The following is a 17,924-nucleotide window of genomic DNA, read 5'->3' as shown; positions in this document are numbered from 1 at the left end:
TATATAAACTTCATATGTGCATATATACACAATTCCGTCTCCTCTATCCCTGTGTATCTGTGTGTGTATGTTTGTGCATCGTATGTGTTATATATGTAAATATCTTTTACTTTCATATTATTTTAAAATGTGTACTTAAATCAAAATATTTTAACTGCATTGTCTGGCTAAGGAGTAAGAAATAACAAAAAATTAAGAATAGATTATTAATTTTTAAACTAAGTACAAGATATTTTATGCTGCATGATCATTATTTGACATTATAATTATCCCATTTTTCTGAATACAATACACTTAAATTTAGGGTATCCTCTGGAGCACATCTTATATAAACGGCCCTGTTCAGATCACAAGGTCAGAAGATCGAGACCATCCTGGCTAACATGGTGAAACCCCGTATCTATCAAAAATACAAAAAATTAGCCGGGCGTGGTGGCGGGCGCCTGTAGTCCCAGCTACTTGGGAGGCCGAGGCAGGAGAATGGCGTGAACCCGGGAGGCGGAGCTTGCGTTGAGCCGAGATCGCGCCACTGCACTCCAGCCTGGGTGACACAGTGAGACTCCGTCTCAAAGAAAAAAAAAAAAAAAAAAGAAGGCCCTGTTACTACTTACATACAATGTGGAGTAATATACAAATAGGAATTTTTCTTATATTAATGGCTCTAAAAACAAAGATGTGTCCCAGATGCTTTGGTCATTTTCTGTAGTATCAATACCAGAGGAAAAAATAACCAAAAGTCTCACAGAAGACCTGGATCAACTACTCAAAGATCACCACCTCAGAGAGCGCCAGTGAGTGCCACATTGTTATCAGCCAAGGAACTGATACAAAGACCTTTGAAAACTCTTCTCTAAGAGGGATATTGTTACCAGATTATTCAATAAGCAAGATATCACCGTATTGTTAAATTTATGATGATGTTAGGTAATAGGTGTTATTAGAATTCAGCACTCTGATTGCCTCACTCATTAAAGTTATCTAGAAGAGGAGTTTGGCAGAGGGGAAAACCCATTTAAGTCTTCCCATCATTGTAGTCAATGGCTACTTTAAGCAAATATTACAAGGTACTAAGTATTAATGTATACGATGTGATTATTCTCATAAAAAAAATCTGGTCGTGATTACTATAAAGAATCATCTCATAATATTAAATATGTAATTTTTACTTTTAAAACTGGTAACTAAAATCTCATTTAGGTAAGATTTACATTAATAAATAAGGCAAACATATTATAGAAGAGCAGATTTTAGCAGTTTAAAGTCATAATGGGTGTCTAAGTTATGACCTGTAGCTAATATTTGCATGAGGGATGGCTTACTTATTCCTGCATCAAAAAGCCTTTATTTATATCAGGATACTTGATTTATTTTATTTTGCAATATACACATATTTTAAAAAAATAGTTGTGCTACTTGTTAATTAGAATACTTAGGGGATCTCCTTTTAATACATACTTGGTTGTCAGAGTTTAGATAAGTAGGAGGAAGAAGTTGAGTTTCCTCTGGAAGAAGTCTATAGAAAATAATTCAGGACTCAACGATTGGGAAGTCAGAAAAATTCCTGTGTTTTCCTAGATTAAGTTTAGGAATGGAAAGGAGGGGGATATATGGAGAAAGGAAGAAAATACACAAAAAGAGAAGAGAGTGAGGTCGTTTTATGTTTTAAGATATGTGCCAACACCTACTAAGTCATAGAGATATCTCACTTCTTCTCTTGTTGCAAATATTTTCAGAAACTTGGTTACATGCAGATTAAAGGGAGTTGTGGATTTTGAAAGTGTTGATGTAAATGGTAATAGTAGCAGCCGAATAGGGAACAATGGCTCTAATTGAGAATGATTACAAAAAGTAAAATCTGATAGTTTTTATTGCCAATATCAAAGTGAAGTTCAATTGGCTGTTGTGGAAGGGCTGAAAGGCCCATTTTTTATCATGGTGCCCTTATTTTGTGAGACAGGCCATTTGTATAGCTTCGAATTTGACACTGACAGGTAAAGATTATTGAAAGTAAACACATTTTAAGAAAGGCATGAGACGATTCTAACAGTTTTAGATGCTTAAAGACAGCCACATAACCTGATAAAAATCAAGTGAGTGTCCTCAGAGAATAAGGGTGAGGAATAGGTCCTCCAAGAAGTTCTAAGTATTAGAGAGAAGTTAACAAATCAACCTGTCTAAATGTATATATTGGTTGACTGTATAGAACAAGAAGAGTTTAGTAAACTCACCTAATAGATGTTAATTAAGTTTAGTTTTGGGGAGGTTTTTATTTTCCTCAAAGAAAACAGCTGACTCCTATGTCACCTTTAACAGTATTGGACACGTGGATAACTAGAATATGGACTACACATTGGTTTGCCTGGGAAGATTCTATTAATAAGTGTGAAAGTCTGTTGCAAGTGACGTGTTAAATATCATAGAAGATTGAGCCCATATGACGGAATTATAAAGCAACTGGAGAAATAGTCTTTAAACAGAAAATATAACTTTGAGAGATGTTCTAAATGCTGGAATATACCATTTACATTTTTTAAGAGTAATGACAAGACTTAAAATTAAAACTCAACCTAAATGCAAATGGCAATAACAATTTGTAGGACAAAAGAGAAGCAAAAATATAGCTTTCAGAGTTACATATTTTAAAAATATTCTTTGTTTAGCTGTTTCTATGAAGTAAAGGAGCTCCAAAAGTTTTTTCATTAACATATCAATGCCAGTACATGAAATGGAGCAGGGTCTGAATCCCCAAGCTGCCAACGTTGGGTGAAATCTATTCTGCTGCTGGTTTTCATGGCCTGTGAGTTAAGAATGGTTTTGCATTTTTAAGTGGTTGGAAAAAAATAAAAAGAAAAATATTTCATGACACATGAGAATTATATGAAATTCAAAATGTAGTGTTGGTAAATAAAGTTTTTTCTGGGGACAGAGCCATATCTAAATTTATGTAATGTCTATGGCTATTTTCACATGCAAAGACAGAGTGGACTAAAATACTTGCTATTTGGCCTTTTACCAAAAAAGTTTGTCGATACCTGTGTTAGACCTCTGATTATCCCAAACCCACATGAATCTCAGACTATGGAAAACTGAAGCAGCTCAAACTAAACTCTCAAACAAAATAGAACCAAGTAGAAAAAAAAAATTAAAATAATTGAGAATTTAGGGTTGAAAGAATTAAATGCACTGAGGAAAAGAAAACTAGATAGATGAAGACTTTCCCACTATGGCATTGTTATTTGCTTTACATGCAAGCGTTCATGAGAGGGTCTGCTAAAGTCTTGAACTTAGACTTTCTATGGCTGGTTGTATTGAGTATAATCAAGATTATTTTGAGGAGGAAATTGACATACTCTTTAGACAATAATAGGTCTAATTAAAATTCCTAGTTGTGTGGATATATGCACAATTTCCTCTCCTGTCTCTCTCTCGCTAAATATCTGTAGGGATATATTAAATAATTATAAACTGTACCTGTATTAATTTCTTATGTGTCAATGATACCCATATACTTTTTTCTGTTTAGCATTCATAGAACATAAAGCAACTTAGACTTGAGATGTTATGTAATTCAGCTTCCCCCATAATGGAGAAATAATTCCCACATCCTTCTTCTTCATTTTCATATATCTAAGCTTTTGTAGGATGCCTAATCTATTTTCAGCAGATCTAAGAGTGAGAAGTATATTCATTAATCAAATTAAAATTTGCATCCCAATAGCTTCTACCTTAACTTTGTTATATTTTATTTGAAGAAAAATGTCTACTAATTCTTCTAGGTTCTAGCCATTTCAATATTTAAGCCCTCTGTTTTAGTGCCTATAGTGTTTCTGCTTTCTAGACCAATTATTCTAATTTGTTCTGACTATTCTTCATCTTTTTGGTTGCCTTCTTTTTATTGAAGGCACCCTCTATCACACCATACTCTAGAAGTGAATTGTGCAATGAAGAGACACTAGACATCAACCTCAATTTGGACAATAATCTATAAATCTAGTCATAGTTCCAAAGATTTTGTTTGGTAGTTGAATGTCTGACTCAGTACATTTCATGCCTTTCTGACATAAAATTCTGTTAAGCCAGTTTTTCTTCATCTTTTATTTGTGTTAGGAATTTTTATTTATCCACATTAAGTTTTTTAGTTTCCATTCCATTGATTTAGGGTCTTTAGATACTTTGGAGTATTAACATCCCAGACTATCACATTAGCTATTTATGCCACCTTTGTATCATTTCCAAATTTTAAAAGGATGTATTCCTTTATTACCTTAAACGACTGAGTAAAATAAACAATATAAATCAAGAGATCAATTTCTCTTGTCATTGGAGAATTCCTAATAAGTTGAAATGTTCTATTAATTGATTCTCTTAGGTATCATTCATTATGTAACCCAAAATTCTCTTGAATGAATCAATATTTTTCTCAGTTTTTATTTAATAAATTCACAATGTTATAAAGATTTTGAAAAGGGCGTTCTTGCTGAAATAGAAGTAATAGTGAAAGGAAGAAGCGCAGCATATTTTAGTGATTTAAGGCATGTGTTCTGAAAAAAGACTACTTGAATTTGCATTTCGACTTTATCACCTCCAACCAGTGTGACCATAGACAAATTATTTAATATATTTGTATTTTATGTAATAACAGCACTACCCCATTAGGTTGTCATAAAGATTAAATTACTATTTATTTAATCTTTGGAAGTCTTTATATACCAACATTATTTTCTTCTCATTACTATTTTGTTTTCTCTCCAAGTATCCAAAATCATTTGTTTAAAAGTAAGTTCTAGAATTTTGCAGGGAATCCCTGTCAAGCCTGTGAAATATAGTCATACTTCTATGGTGAGACCTCTGTCTCTCTATTTTTTTTGTTCTGCTCATTTTACCTAATAAAAATTTTATACACAGCTTTATTTTAATCAGTACTTTTGGGTTTGTAGTGCATAGTATGCAAAGCAGATTTTTAAATGCATTTTAAGATTTTTTTCAGAGATAACATAGAATTGTTTTTGAGAAATATGATGACATTCAAATTACCCTACATTGTTGGATACACATCTTTCTTCTTATGACACATTACAGTTTTCTGAAAATAGGGAATATGACTTAAATTCGTTAATTTTCTTTGCTGATCTGTTATGTGTCTCTGTGTGTGTCTGTGCATGTGTGTGTGAGATAGAGACTTTGTGACATTCTCATTTAAAGAATTAAACATTGAAAAACGCTGTTTATAATTGTACTCATACTTTAAAGCAAGTTCTTAAAATACTGTATTAGGAAACAGGATGTTACTTGCATGAAGTTTAAAATGTGAAAAGATTATAAAAACTACAACCAGAGTGACCTAATTCACGAAGTAGAGTGAATCTTAGAGCAATGTGACATCATATACTTCATGTTTGTTTTTAGTCACAGAATAGTTTATTCTTTGTACAAACATAAAAATCTCCAAGTGTATGCAGAGCTTTTAGACATAAATTTTTTTCACAAAAATTTATTTAATTTTATTTGGTTTTTAAAAATAATAAGTATGTTCTCTTTAGGTTTATTTGAATATTGATATTAAATATGAAAAAAAGATGTTAACCTAAAAAAGAAAGTTTTACAACACAACCACCACTAATGAAACATCTAGGCCTTGAAATACATCACATGTTTAAATGCTTGATTTTATAATAATACTAAAAAAGAAACTCATTGTTCACATTTGGAGAATTTGAGGGGAACTAATGTTTTTAAAGGACAATAAAGGCTTAAAGATAAATACATGGAAGGGATCAAGCATTTTTCCTGCCTTTTCCATAAAAACTGATCCTAAGAATAGCCAAATGATTCATGAGGTAACTTTGTGATCATAGAAACCTTCTAGAAAATAAGTGTGTAGGAAATTACAAGCCCTAATGAAGTGATGAATTGCGACCATGATCATCAGTGGTGGCTGGCATCATAAAAGGCAACCAAGCAGACATTACGTTCATTATAGAAGCTTGCAACACCATCTATGAAGTAGTCGTACCCCCACATCAACTTGAACCAAGCCTCCAGACGTAACTATGCAGGAAACTCAAGGGTCAAAGGAACATCTGGATGAATTAGACTCATCAAGTGAACTGCAGATGAGAGGCTCATAGTGGTGGTGGCCTGTAAGAACATACATTTGTTCCTTACTAAGTTAAACATTGACTTTAAACATTTACCATGCAGGAGAGATTGATGCCAGTTAAAGGCAATGCTGGTCAAATCAGCACTTACCTTTTTTTCCTTGCTGTTCTTCCTTCATCTCTATATCCCTTGGCTGTAGTAAAGAAAGAAGTCCAACCTTTTAATTAAGACGCCAGTATTTATTGTCAGATGGTGCTGAATTATAATTCCTGAGTCAAGATTTTATTTTGCTGCTTAAAGCAAATTTATATTATCAAATAGCAACCTAAAAAGTTACAAGGCTATGTGAATTTTCATACACACTTGGGAAAAATATAGTCCCCTACCACCAATGAGTAAGTTCAAAAAGACAACAGGAGAATAAAGTTAAGTTGTTTCAGGCTATATTAAGTTGTTTCACGGGGCCTTGCCAGTTTCATGTTTAGAAAACTTGAGTATTTATGGAGTTCCATAATCAAAGTTTTTTTAAAAGCTATGTAAATATTATTTGGGGCTTCCTCAGCTATGGAATCTTGATTTGGGCTGCCTGGTCCTCAACTAGGTGTAAGCATGCTAACATCATTGACTGTCTCCTAAAAGTACTTTTAAGCATTTTTCTGAATACAGGATTCCAATTCTGCTATTTGTCTTCTTTGCACATTTTTCCAAAGCAAAGGAATTTGAACACCACTCTTAGTGTCAATGATGTTGCATTTCACTAACAACATTTACCAGGTGTGATATATGCTCCATGGGGACAATAATTTTTGTCAGTTTTGTTTAATTTTATGTAACCAGAACCTAGATCCTGCCTGGTACATAGTAAGTGTTCAGTAAATACTCATTGAACTAATGTATTTGAGCCTGAGTTTTCTTAAAGCTGAGAAGTTTTGGTTATATAAAGTGCTGGTCAACTTCATCAATTTTATAAATTAAAAGTTATATGAAGATAACATTTAGGCTGGGCACAGTGGCTCACAGCTATAATCCCAGCACTTTGGGAGGCCTAGGCTGGTGGATCACTTAGACCAGCCTGACCGACATGCTGAAACCCCGTCTCTGCTAACAATACAAAAAATTAATCAAGTTTGGTGGCAGACGCCTGTAATCCCAGCTACTCAGAGGCTGAGGTAGGAGAATTGCTTGAACCGGGGAGGTGGAGGTTGCAGTGAGCCGAGATTGTGCCACTGCACTCCAGCCTGGGTGACAGAGCAAGACTCTGACTCAAAAAAACAAACAACAACAACAAAAATTTAATATTACAAATTGTTTTCCCACTTCTATATCCTGTTCAGTTAGGGAATCTCTATTGAAAAACAAAAAATGAAGAGAATTAAAAGGAGAGCAAAATAAATAAAAGCTAAATGAAATAATCCTTTAGAGAAATGAGTTGTGATTATACTTACCCTAAGAAAATATTTTAATTTGATAAAATATAATACATTTTTAAGGTGGAGAGAGGGCAACTGAGATAATGCAATTTTTAAAATGTTTAATCACATGTGTGTAGTACTGAACATTTTACACTGTTTATTTTAGAATTTGAGTATGTTGTTTTTGAATTCTATTTTTGATTCTGAATTATCCTACACACCAAATACTTCTTGTTCTTCCCAGAGGCAAAAATGCAGCTTTTCCTTTTTTGTTCTCCTGTTACTATTAGTTTATTAGTATGACCTTTTTTTTTTTTTTTTCAGTGAAAGAGTGCTCCTCTTAAATTTTCATTTATTATTGTGGCGAGTTTTATAAAGATGGAACATTGCAAAAGATTGTGTTTTATTGATTGGTGAAGTTGATGCAGGACTATAAAGGAGTGTGTTGAAGTATTAAATTAAATATTCGTTTTCTGTGTCCTGCTTCAGCCCCTTATTGGACGTTAAAGGGTATTACACAAATGAAATGATAAATCCAGTTTACATAGTTTTCTTATAGACATTGAACTGCTTCTTTCTTATTATGTCTGAATAAAACTCATTATCTATTTTGTTTCAGTAATAATTATGAGATTCCCTCCTAAGCAATTCTTTATTGTCTCCATTATTCTCCATCTTATAGAATACTCTGGAAAGGCAAGCATATAAATATGATAAAAGAATTAAGCTGTTGAAATAAATTAATTTATTGTGCAACAATGTATTCAAATCTTACTTGCTCAATGGATTTTACTTTAATGAAATTCTTCAAAGAACAATACATTAGGTTCCAAAGATTGAAATTATACATTAAGTAAAATGACTGAATATGTTGTGTCTCAATTTATAGAAAGTTTCAATTGAATAGTTAAGCTTTTAAATCATAAAAATTTGCATAAATTAAAATATTTTCTTCAAATAACAGTATTAACTATTGTTTTTGTATCCTTTGTTCTTGAACATGAAACTACAATTAAAGCAAAAACTAAGTTAAAGGTAAATTAAATACTATTATTTTACTTATACATATTTACTGAGCTTTATTATGCTTTTAAAATGCATTTTACATAAAGATTTCAATCTAATTTATTTTTACTTAGTATAATATGCCTTTTTAAGAGTATTTTGGATGTGTAAATGAATAACTGAACAATTCATACATTAAAGGGATGATCACAGACAACTTTGACATTTAAGTACATTGACTAATAAAGCATTTTTCTACTTATATGGGAAATGTTAAAATAAACAAGGAATTATTTTAATGGCATGATAACTGTTTCCAGAGATTTATGCATTAAATATTTAAGCATTTTATGAGTTAAATATCTCAGAAAAATTATATTCTCATGCTTTCCATTAGCACTACTAAGAAATCTATTATGACAGGAAAATCAGACTTGCAAAATCATTTTAGAGAGACTGATTTATTTCAAGATTGTACTTTATGTCTGTTCAGCCAAACATGCATTAACATAATTATTAAGAAAAATATTAAAATTTATTGATAGATAAGCATTGATGTGAGTGAACTTTGGAATAAAATAGAATGGTTAATTTAGAAAATTCTCTTTATACAAAAATATATCAATGCATTTTCTTAAATACACACCATGTATTTCTGTGTAATCCAAGTGCTAACAGTTAGATGTATTAGGAATTAGCTCTAAAGCTTAGACAAACTATGCTTCTATGAGAATTTCAAGAAATCAAGATTAGACTTTAAGAGTATATCTCTGGACATGTATGCAGTTAGCTGCAGTATTGTTTCTTGATATATTTATACAAATTATGAAGGAGTTCTACATATAGCCTTATAAATGCATCTTCTATGATAAGTGCGCAAATACTCCAAAACCATACACAACTAAACTTTTGAATTATGGCGTGGCTAACACAAGCCAAGATTGTCTTTTGATTTGTGATTACAGTGATTTGATATGAGAATATTGCCATTTGAAACTTCTTTATAGTTTAGGGTAATTATAATTGGAAGACAGGAAGTAAGTTTTGGCATCCAGATGTGAAGTTTCTGCTCTTTTAAGTCATATACATGTTTGTTTTTTAAAACTGTTGGTCGTTTGTTTGCCTTAGACATTTTAGAAGCATACATGCTTCATTTTGTTAGTTTGGAAAAGTAACTGATAATATATTCGTTTTCCATGTTACCTGTGATAAAGATTTCAAAATATCTTAATCTGCAAACTGTAAAGTTGGATGCCATCTTTCTGTAGTATCCTAGCGTGTAACAAATGCATACATGTTATAAACGTCTCTGAACAAGTTAGTTTCAAATTTTAATATCTGGGATGTATGTTTGTCTTTGTCCCCCCTTGTTTTCTCTCTCCTCTTCCCATCTCTTCTCTCTGTCTCTTTCTCTTTCTCTCTCCCTCCCACTTATTTGCATATTTGCAGTATTTTAAGTGGAAACCCCACATAACTTCAGATGGAAAATATATTGTGTGTTGCTTACATTTACCTACATATCAATTTTGCTATTTGCATAAAATAAAGCACTTAATTGTTAACCCCAATCAATTAAGGTAAAGGGCTAATGCTTTTTAGTATAATACTAACAATACATCTGCCTTCTGTGGGAGTTTATTGTCTTTTACAGAAGCCTATCAGCACATATTAGCTCTGTACAAAAACTCTTAAAGTTCAACAAGTTATCATTACGACAAGATTGTAATACGCATTGCAACTTTCGAGATTAAAATTTAATTGACCTCTTTTTTCTTTTCCTTTACAATATTGTTTTGTCATGAAGCTTCTTATAGCGCTTTTTTTTTAAATTCCATAGAATATATGTTAGGAAACCATTTTATGACATGGATTTGGGAAAAGGGCTTGGCTATTTTTTCTGGTTATTTTCATTTTATTTGTCAGGGTCTTCAAAATGAAGTCTCAGCATATCTGTTGAAGATGTTTATTGGCAATGTACATCATTGAAAAATTAAAAGAGTGTGACAAAAGTACAGCTCAATCTTGGTTCCATATTAAAATCACAGGGAGAGCTTTAAAAAGATACTGAAGTCTGGGTCCCATTTTAGACGTAGTGTATTAGATTTCTAGGGCCACTGTAACAAAGAACCAGAAACTGGGTACCTTAAAACCACAGAAATTTATTGTCTCTCATTATTGGAGTCTAGAAGTTCAAAATCAGGAGTTCATCAGGACATGCTCCCTTTGAGATTCTAGGTAGAATCCTTCGCTTTCTATAGCTTCTGGTAGCAGCTGGCAATCCTTACCATTCCCTGGCTTGAAGCTGCACAAGTTTAATCTCTTCCTCTATGGTCACATGACATTCTTCCCTCCTATCTTCACATCTACTTGTAAGGACATGACTCACGTGGGATTAAAAGCCACCCTAATCCAGTATGTTCTCATCTTAACTAATTATGTCTGCAAAGACTCAGTTTTCAAGTACATTCATATTGATAGGGACCAAAGGTTAGGGCTTCAACAGATCTTTTTGGGGAACACAATTAAGCCATAATACTCAGTAAACCAGAATCTCTGGGAGTGAAACTCAAGCATAAGCACATTTAAGAACATGCCAGGTGATTCTGATGTGCAGCAGGATTTCAAACCATCATGGTGCTAATGGAATCACTTTGACCAAAGATGAGCATGATCATCATTCTCACTGGCAGTACAAAACCTGGAACCTCCTATTTGTTTTCCATATTAAGTTAACATTGACGTTTTGGAAACATTAGCCTCCTACAGGCCAATTACATTTTAGATTTTTTTCTCTATTTCGTAATTGCATATTTTCTCCCTAATAAGGAATAACGTACTAATTATTTATAAGTACATTATACATCTACATACTTTATATAGTTTTCTTCCACACTTTTAACTATTTATTATGACAAAGACAGTTCATCAAGGCCTGTGTCTGTTAATAACTGAGGGTATAAATATTTTGCTGCTCAAAGTAGAAAATGTTCACCAATGGGTACCTTCTTTCTTAATCTGTAATTCCATTTATAATAGGTAATTGGAGACATTTATAGAATCTACTTGCAGATTTGTCTACTGGAGAATGTACAGAGCTTAGAGAGGGAGGTGTGGAGAGAGACAAGACTGTTGACATAAAATAGAGTATCAGGAAGCACAGTACCAAATTTCCCTGGGACATGATTGATATATATTTCATAAATGTGCCCTTAATACAGTTGTGTGGTTGAATTGAAGCTAGATGTGGTAGGTACTCTGAGAATTATTTAAACCAAAGAAAATTATTCCAGTATTAAATAATAATCCATTTCCGTGATGCCTTAAAATGTGACTGAGTATGTCCAGAGCAGTACTAGGATGGAATACCTGTTAAAAACTCCTCTGGTATTATTATTATGGTCAGTCATGTTGATAATGTGTTTATTACATGATCTTTAGATACTTGCAGAAATAAGGGAATATATTTAAAGATTTCTTCAAAATGATAAATAATCCTTCTTTATTCTCCGAGATCTTTGTTGTCTAATGGGTTCTTATTTGGTTATTTTTGGGCGTCTTCCTAGGGCTTACTTTTTCTCCAGAGTGGATTGACATTCACCATTACTGCAGTCACGCTTACCTGTAGAACCATAGTTTCATAGACCATCTTTTTCTACTTTATTTGGCTTGCTCAAGATAAACATATCTTTTAGTACAGTTAAATGCTGATGAAGTAAAGTGTTTATTCTCTTTACATTTCTTATTGTATTGAGAAAAAACAACATTCATTAAGTAAAGATCCGTTGTATTTAACATCTTTTCTACCCTCCTTCCCTCTCTTGCTGGTGCAGGAGCGTGTTCCTGATAGCCCCTCACCTGCCCCCTCTCTGGAGGAGGGGAGAAGGCCTGGCAGTCACCCATCATCACATCGCAGCAGCAGCGTGTCCAGCTCCCCTGCTCGGACTGAGAGCTCTTCTGACAGAATCCGTAGGTCTCATACTTCTACTTGTCACCATTTTAAACTTTATTAGGGTTCAGCTGGCTTTTCTAATCAACATGCCCTCATTCCAAATGGATCTCAGATGGATCATGTTCTGAAACTCTGTAGCAATAGCCATCTCTCAAAATTATGTTTCCCAGTTTGCAATATCATGAGGTATGATACTACATTAATAACAGGTCCTGATATAAATTTCCTCTCTTTGATGCCACATATAAAGATTTGAGCTATGAAACAGAGAAAATAAGTAACCTTTTAGATTGGTTTCTGAAGTAAACACAACCAATTCTCAAATATCTAGTGTCTTGGTACACTGTTTATGGATTATTCAACATCATTCCTCAAATCCTACTCTGCCATTTTTGTAATTCACTGACTTTTAAATTTTATCCTTGTGTTAATGGAGATATCCACAAAGAGAAATGAGTTAAATTCAAAATACTAAATTTAAAAAGCATACATTTCTAAGTCATTCAGGTGGTCAATGGATTAAATAATTTGAAATTAGCTAAGTTTGAGAATTTGAATTAGTAACAATCAATAATGCATAGTATTGCCATATATTGTTATTTTTAAAATTTGGAAAGTAGGACTGTGTGTTATTTTATAATATTTTCACAATATTTAATCTTGGTAGTTATGGCCAAGAAAATTAAGAATAAAGTTAAAATGCCATCCAATTAACAAGTGATTTTTGTGTCTGTACAATAATCTCAGATTGTTCTTTTGATAAATGACTATATTAAAAGAGAATAACTTGTTTGATAAAACCTATATATATTGCTTATTTCCAGAATTTAGCTATTATTTTATGCAGTTATGTTTATAGCATACACTTCATCTAATTGTACAAAGTTTATTTAAGTTATTTGGTTGTCGAGAATATTTTCATAATAGGAAAGCATTTTCTAGAAAGTCACTTCATAGGTTATAAAGGAATGTATGCATAAAGTGAAAATTGTTGATCTGGGAGCTATTGAAGTGGATAATTTAAAGATTAAGTTGAATGCTATGTAAATAATTATAAATAAAAGATAGACAATTATTGGCAATTATATAGTTCAACATAATACTAAATATATATACTTGCTTTGGCCTGCTGGAAACGTATTTCCTTAATTTTATAACTTTATATACAATTTTAAAACAGTTTTCAAATAAAATATTTACTGTATATTTTTATGGTATGTTGACACTAGAATCAGAAATTTAATGATAAATATTGGTTTCATTATAAGATATTGTCATTGGAAAGGTGCTGTCCTAGAGAAAAAAAAAATTGGAACAAAATGAAAATGACGGACAGATGGGGGAAGATTTGAATGAGTTTTGTTATACATTCATGTTATTTTAGTAATGGTAATATTCTTTTTTCAATTTTTGATAGAAACAAAGGAGACATTTTTGTATGCCTGGGATACAATAATTGTTGAAATGGAAATACATCCACATCCACACACATACATATATATGTACATATATGTAACATATTACTTTAAAGTAATTTTAGACTAACAGAAAATTTTCAAATATAATGCAAATTATTCTTATGTGTTTGTCATCCTGATTTACCTCATCAGTCAACCAATCAAGTTCTCTGAAAGTGATATCTCAATAAAGGCATAATGTCACCTAGTGCTTCTGTCATAGATTTAATACAACTTTACCTCAAATTCATCATCGTTTATCTTCTAGAAACAAGAACATTATTTTACATAAGAGAAAAATGATCAAAATCAGGAAAATAACATTATTATAGTACTAAAATTTGAACTACAGTTTTTATTTAAATTGCACTGGTTTTCACACCAATATTTTTTAAAGCAAGATTTTTTTTTTCTAGCTGCAAAAGCCAATCTATGATCACACACTACAATTAGTTGTCATATTCTCTTAGTATTCTTTAATCTGGAACAGTTCCTTAGTCCATTTTGTCTTTCAGTAACTTTTTTTTTTTTTTTTTTTTTTTTAGTACAGGCCATTTATTTTGTAGAATGTCCCTCAGTTTGGATTTTTTTATGTTTCCTTTTGATTAGACTTAGGTTATGGATGTTTGGTGGGAATCACACAGCTGTGATAGTGTGTCCTTCTTAGTGAATCATTTCAGGAAACACACATTTCTACAATACCAGCAATAACTTTATCACTTTCTTAAGGTGGTGACTACTAGGTTTCTCTATTGCAATATTACTTGTTGATGATGTTTACCTTTGTAGATAGTGAGTGTCTGGTGAGAAAAATATCTTAAGACTATGCAAATATTCTGTTCTTTACCAAACTTCCATTCACTAGTTTTAGAATTATCCCTTGATCCTGAAACAATTATTATTAATGGTGTTTGCCAAATAGCAATTTCTACTATATTCTTATATTTTAAAAATTTACATTTTCCAGATAAAAATCTTGTTTTATGCAAAATGAAAATAAAGTGAGGTGATGTCATTTTCAATATTTTCTGCATATTCTGACAAATTATCATGTTTATCAGTTATCACAGTGTTTTTAGGGATAGATTATAAATTTAAAGTTAGACCATTATATTAATATTATAGTTACTGTTGAGTCCAAGAGAGTTTAATTGACTTATTGGAACCTTGTGTGTTATGGTGTTTTTGTGTTTTGTTTTGTTTGTTTTCTTTTCGGCCATAATAGCGGTCCATCAGAATGGGTTGTCCATGAACCAGATGCTGATGGGCTTATCACCAAATGTACTTCCTGGGCCCAAAGAGGGAGATTTGGCTGGTCATGACATGGGACATGAGTCAAAAAGGATGCATATTGAAAAAGGTAATGTATGATTATATATTCCTTGTTTTTCCCGATTCAATAGATTTTAGAACTGGATTTTAATCACACAATGAAGTCTATCTCTACATCATGTAAAAAAAAAGGCATATAAATGTTTTTAAAATCCACAATATTAAGTACAAATTAAACCTATTCATTCAACAAAAAAGAGATATGAATGAAGACCTGCTGCACTTCTCTTACACAACAGGTAAGTTACAATTTAGTTACCAGTACATTAAAAAAAAAAGTCCCAATTGTTATCTCTCAGTTCCTAAAGGGTCTGCTATTTGACTTTTTCAATACCTTCAGGGTCACTGTCATTTTACTTAGCATGATAGAACAATAACAATATAGAAAGGATTATTCTGTCTTCTTTTGAATTAAAAAAACAGTTTACAGACCAATAAGGAAACAGAAATATATTTTATATGTCAATGTACTACTAGTTGTTTCAAAATATGCCAAGAAAGCTCAGGTTCTACATAGCTAAAAAAGTTTCTTATATTTTGTTAATGTCAATCAAACCCATTTTTCACAGGCAAAAATGTGTATTTTCATGCCTTATTTGATAATTCCATGAAAAAATTAAAATATTTTAGTCAGCATATTAGAAATTTATTCTTGGAGATGCAAATATGTATTTTCAAATTGTAAGTGTTAAATTGTGGATATAAGAATCTTCCCACCTATTTTTTATTTTAACTTAATATTTTCAAACTTTATAAATATAGATAGGATAATTTGCTTATCTTTTTTTGACAAAGCCATCAAATAATCAGTGTTGTGAATAAGGGTATTTCTTTGGAAAACATAAAAGGGGCACAATTAATCAGCTGTCAGCAAGGAAAGGAAACAAAATTGGGTATTTAAATAATTGAACAGGAATAAATGCATGGAGGGAGATTAAGTTAAGGAGGGGTACCTTCTTCCCACCAAAAAGACTACTCACAAAAAAGTAAAAATGCTTACATAAAACATTTCCCTTTCAGCATAAAAATAGCTCTGCTAAATCCCTTAGGGAGAAGGAGTATATTTCTACAAATTAGATTATTTGAGCTGTGGAATGTCAGTGAGAAAACAATAATCTAGGTACTAACATGTTAACATCTAGGCATAATTGAGAAATAGAGACATTAATAAAATTTTTACATTATTTATTGTGAAACTTGATATCATGTGCTATTTATATTAGGCATTCTAATGCAGTGCACGACTAGGTCAGATGGTCTCTAAATTTTTAACTTACATTTTTTTCACAACCTCTTCATTAACAGTAAAGCAGAATGTCATGTATATTATCCATCATATTTATTTTGACCTATACTTTTGATATTTAATCAAAAATCCATGCATAGCAATATTGTAAAAATTAGAATAGTGGGGCTGGGTGTACTGGCTCACACCTGTAATCCCAGCACTTTGGGAGGCTGAGGCGGGCAGATCACGAGGTCAGGAGTCGAGACCAGCCTGACCAATATGGTGAAACTCTGTCTCTACTAAAAATACAAAAATTAGATGGGCGTGATGGTGTGCACCTGTAGTCCCAGCTACTCAGGAGGCTGAGGCAGAAGAATTGCTTGAACCCTGGAGGCAGAGGTTGCAGTAAGCTGAGATCGCGCCACTGCACTGCAGCCCGGGTGACAGAGTGACAGTCCATGTCAAAAAAAAAAAAAAAAAGAAAAGATAAGAAAAATTAGTATACTGGTAAAACATAAAGTTTCATCAAAGACTCAAGTTTTAAGTAATGATATTTAAATATAATAATTAAATGTATGGGTGTCACAATCATTCTCCACTAGGGTTGAGCTAAAGAGTAAAGCCCTACAGAAAATTATTTGAGTCACTCTTTTCTCAATTTTCCCTTACATACTATTTACCAAGTTTAACTTGGGATGCATAAGAAGGAAGTTAATTTATGTTATTACAATGAATGACAGGATATTAGAGCTAAATTCTCTTGCAGCACCATGGTGGAGAAGGGCTAAGAGAAATATACAAGTCCAGAGGTGGTAGTGAAGAGAAAAATACAAAAGGAATGACCAGTACTAGAATTGGAATAACAAATCTCACTAGAATTTTTGGTGGAGAGCTTTGTGCCATGTTATCCTTTGAATTGACCTATATTTTTCATAACTATTCCTTTTTCATATGTCAAGATTTCAATCTCTCTACTTATTTATTATTATTATAATTTTGCCACCGTGGAGCCTTTTTTGAGATAATATACTAGGTTGATGATCTAGGCATGTTTTAAAGTATTTGCTTTGTTATTTGGAAGTTATTTCTTCATTGCTATCCTTCCACTACTAGAATGTACTACATTTGCTTTAAACAGACTAGGCAGTCTTTGAGTGCATACTGATCTGGGCTGAATTACTAGAAGTTTCTAAGAGATAGACAAGAATTAAAACAACTGTGGAGATCACATGCTTTAAGGATTAATAGCAAGGCCAAAGGTGGAATTTTCTGACCTTCATAAAGCACATTTATATGAAACACATTAGAACATTCTGACCACGAATATACATAAAAACTTACTATATCACTAATGGTACTTACATCAAGGTTTTATAAATTGTTTTGCTGTAAGAACAAAGTCCTTGACCATAGCCCGACAGTTTCCCAATATTTTGACATAT

The 17,924-nt window shown here is 32.2% G+C and overlaps 1 protein-coding gene across 3 annotated transcripts in view; it reads left to right on the top strand.

Moving 5' to 3' along the window:
- Positions 1 to 17,924, top strand: part of DACH1 (dachshund family transcription factor 1) — a 430,993-nt gene that overhangs the window by 296,582 nt on the left and 116,487 nt on the right. For all 3 annotated transcript variants that reach the window (XM_008952797.6, XM_055096837.2, XM_034936783.3), the window contains 2 exons: positions 12,347 to 12,482; positions 15,148 to 15,282. In XM_008952797.6, the coding sequence (XP_008951045.3) occupies positions 12,347 to 12,482; positions 15,148 to 15,282 (271 nt within the window). The remainder of the gene's footprint in view (positions 1 to 12,346; positions 12,483 to 15,147; positions 15,283 to 17,924) is intronic.

This window comes from Pan paniscus, chromosome 14 (assembly GCF_029289425.2).
Source record: "Pan paniscus chromosome 14, NHGRI_mPanPan1-v2.0_pri, whole genome shotgun sequence".
NCBI classification, from domain to species: domain Eukaryota; kingdom Metazoa; phylum Chordata; class Mammalia; order Primates; family Hominidae; genus Pan; species Pan paniscus.
This window is presented reverse-complemented; position numbering and strand designations above follow the sequence as displayed.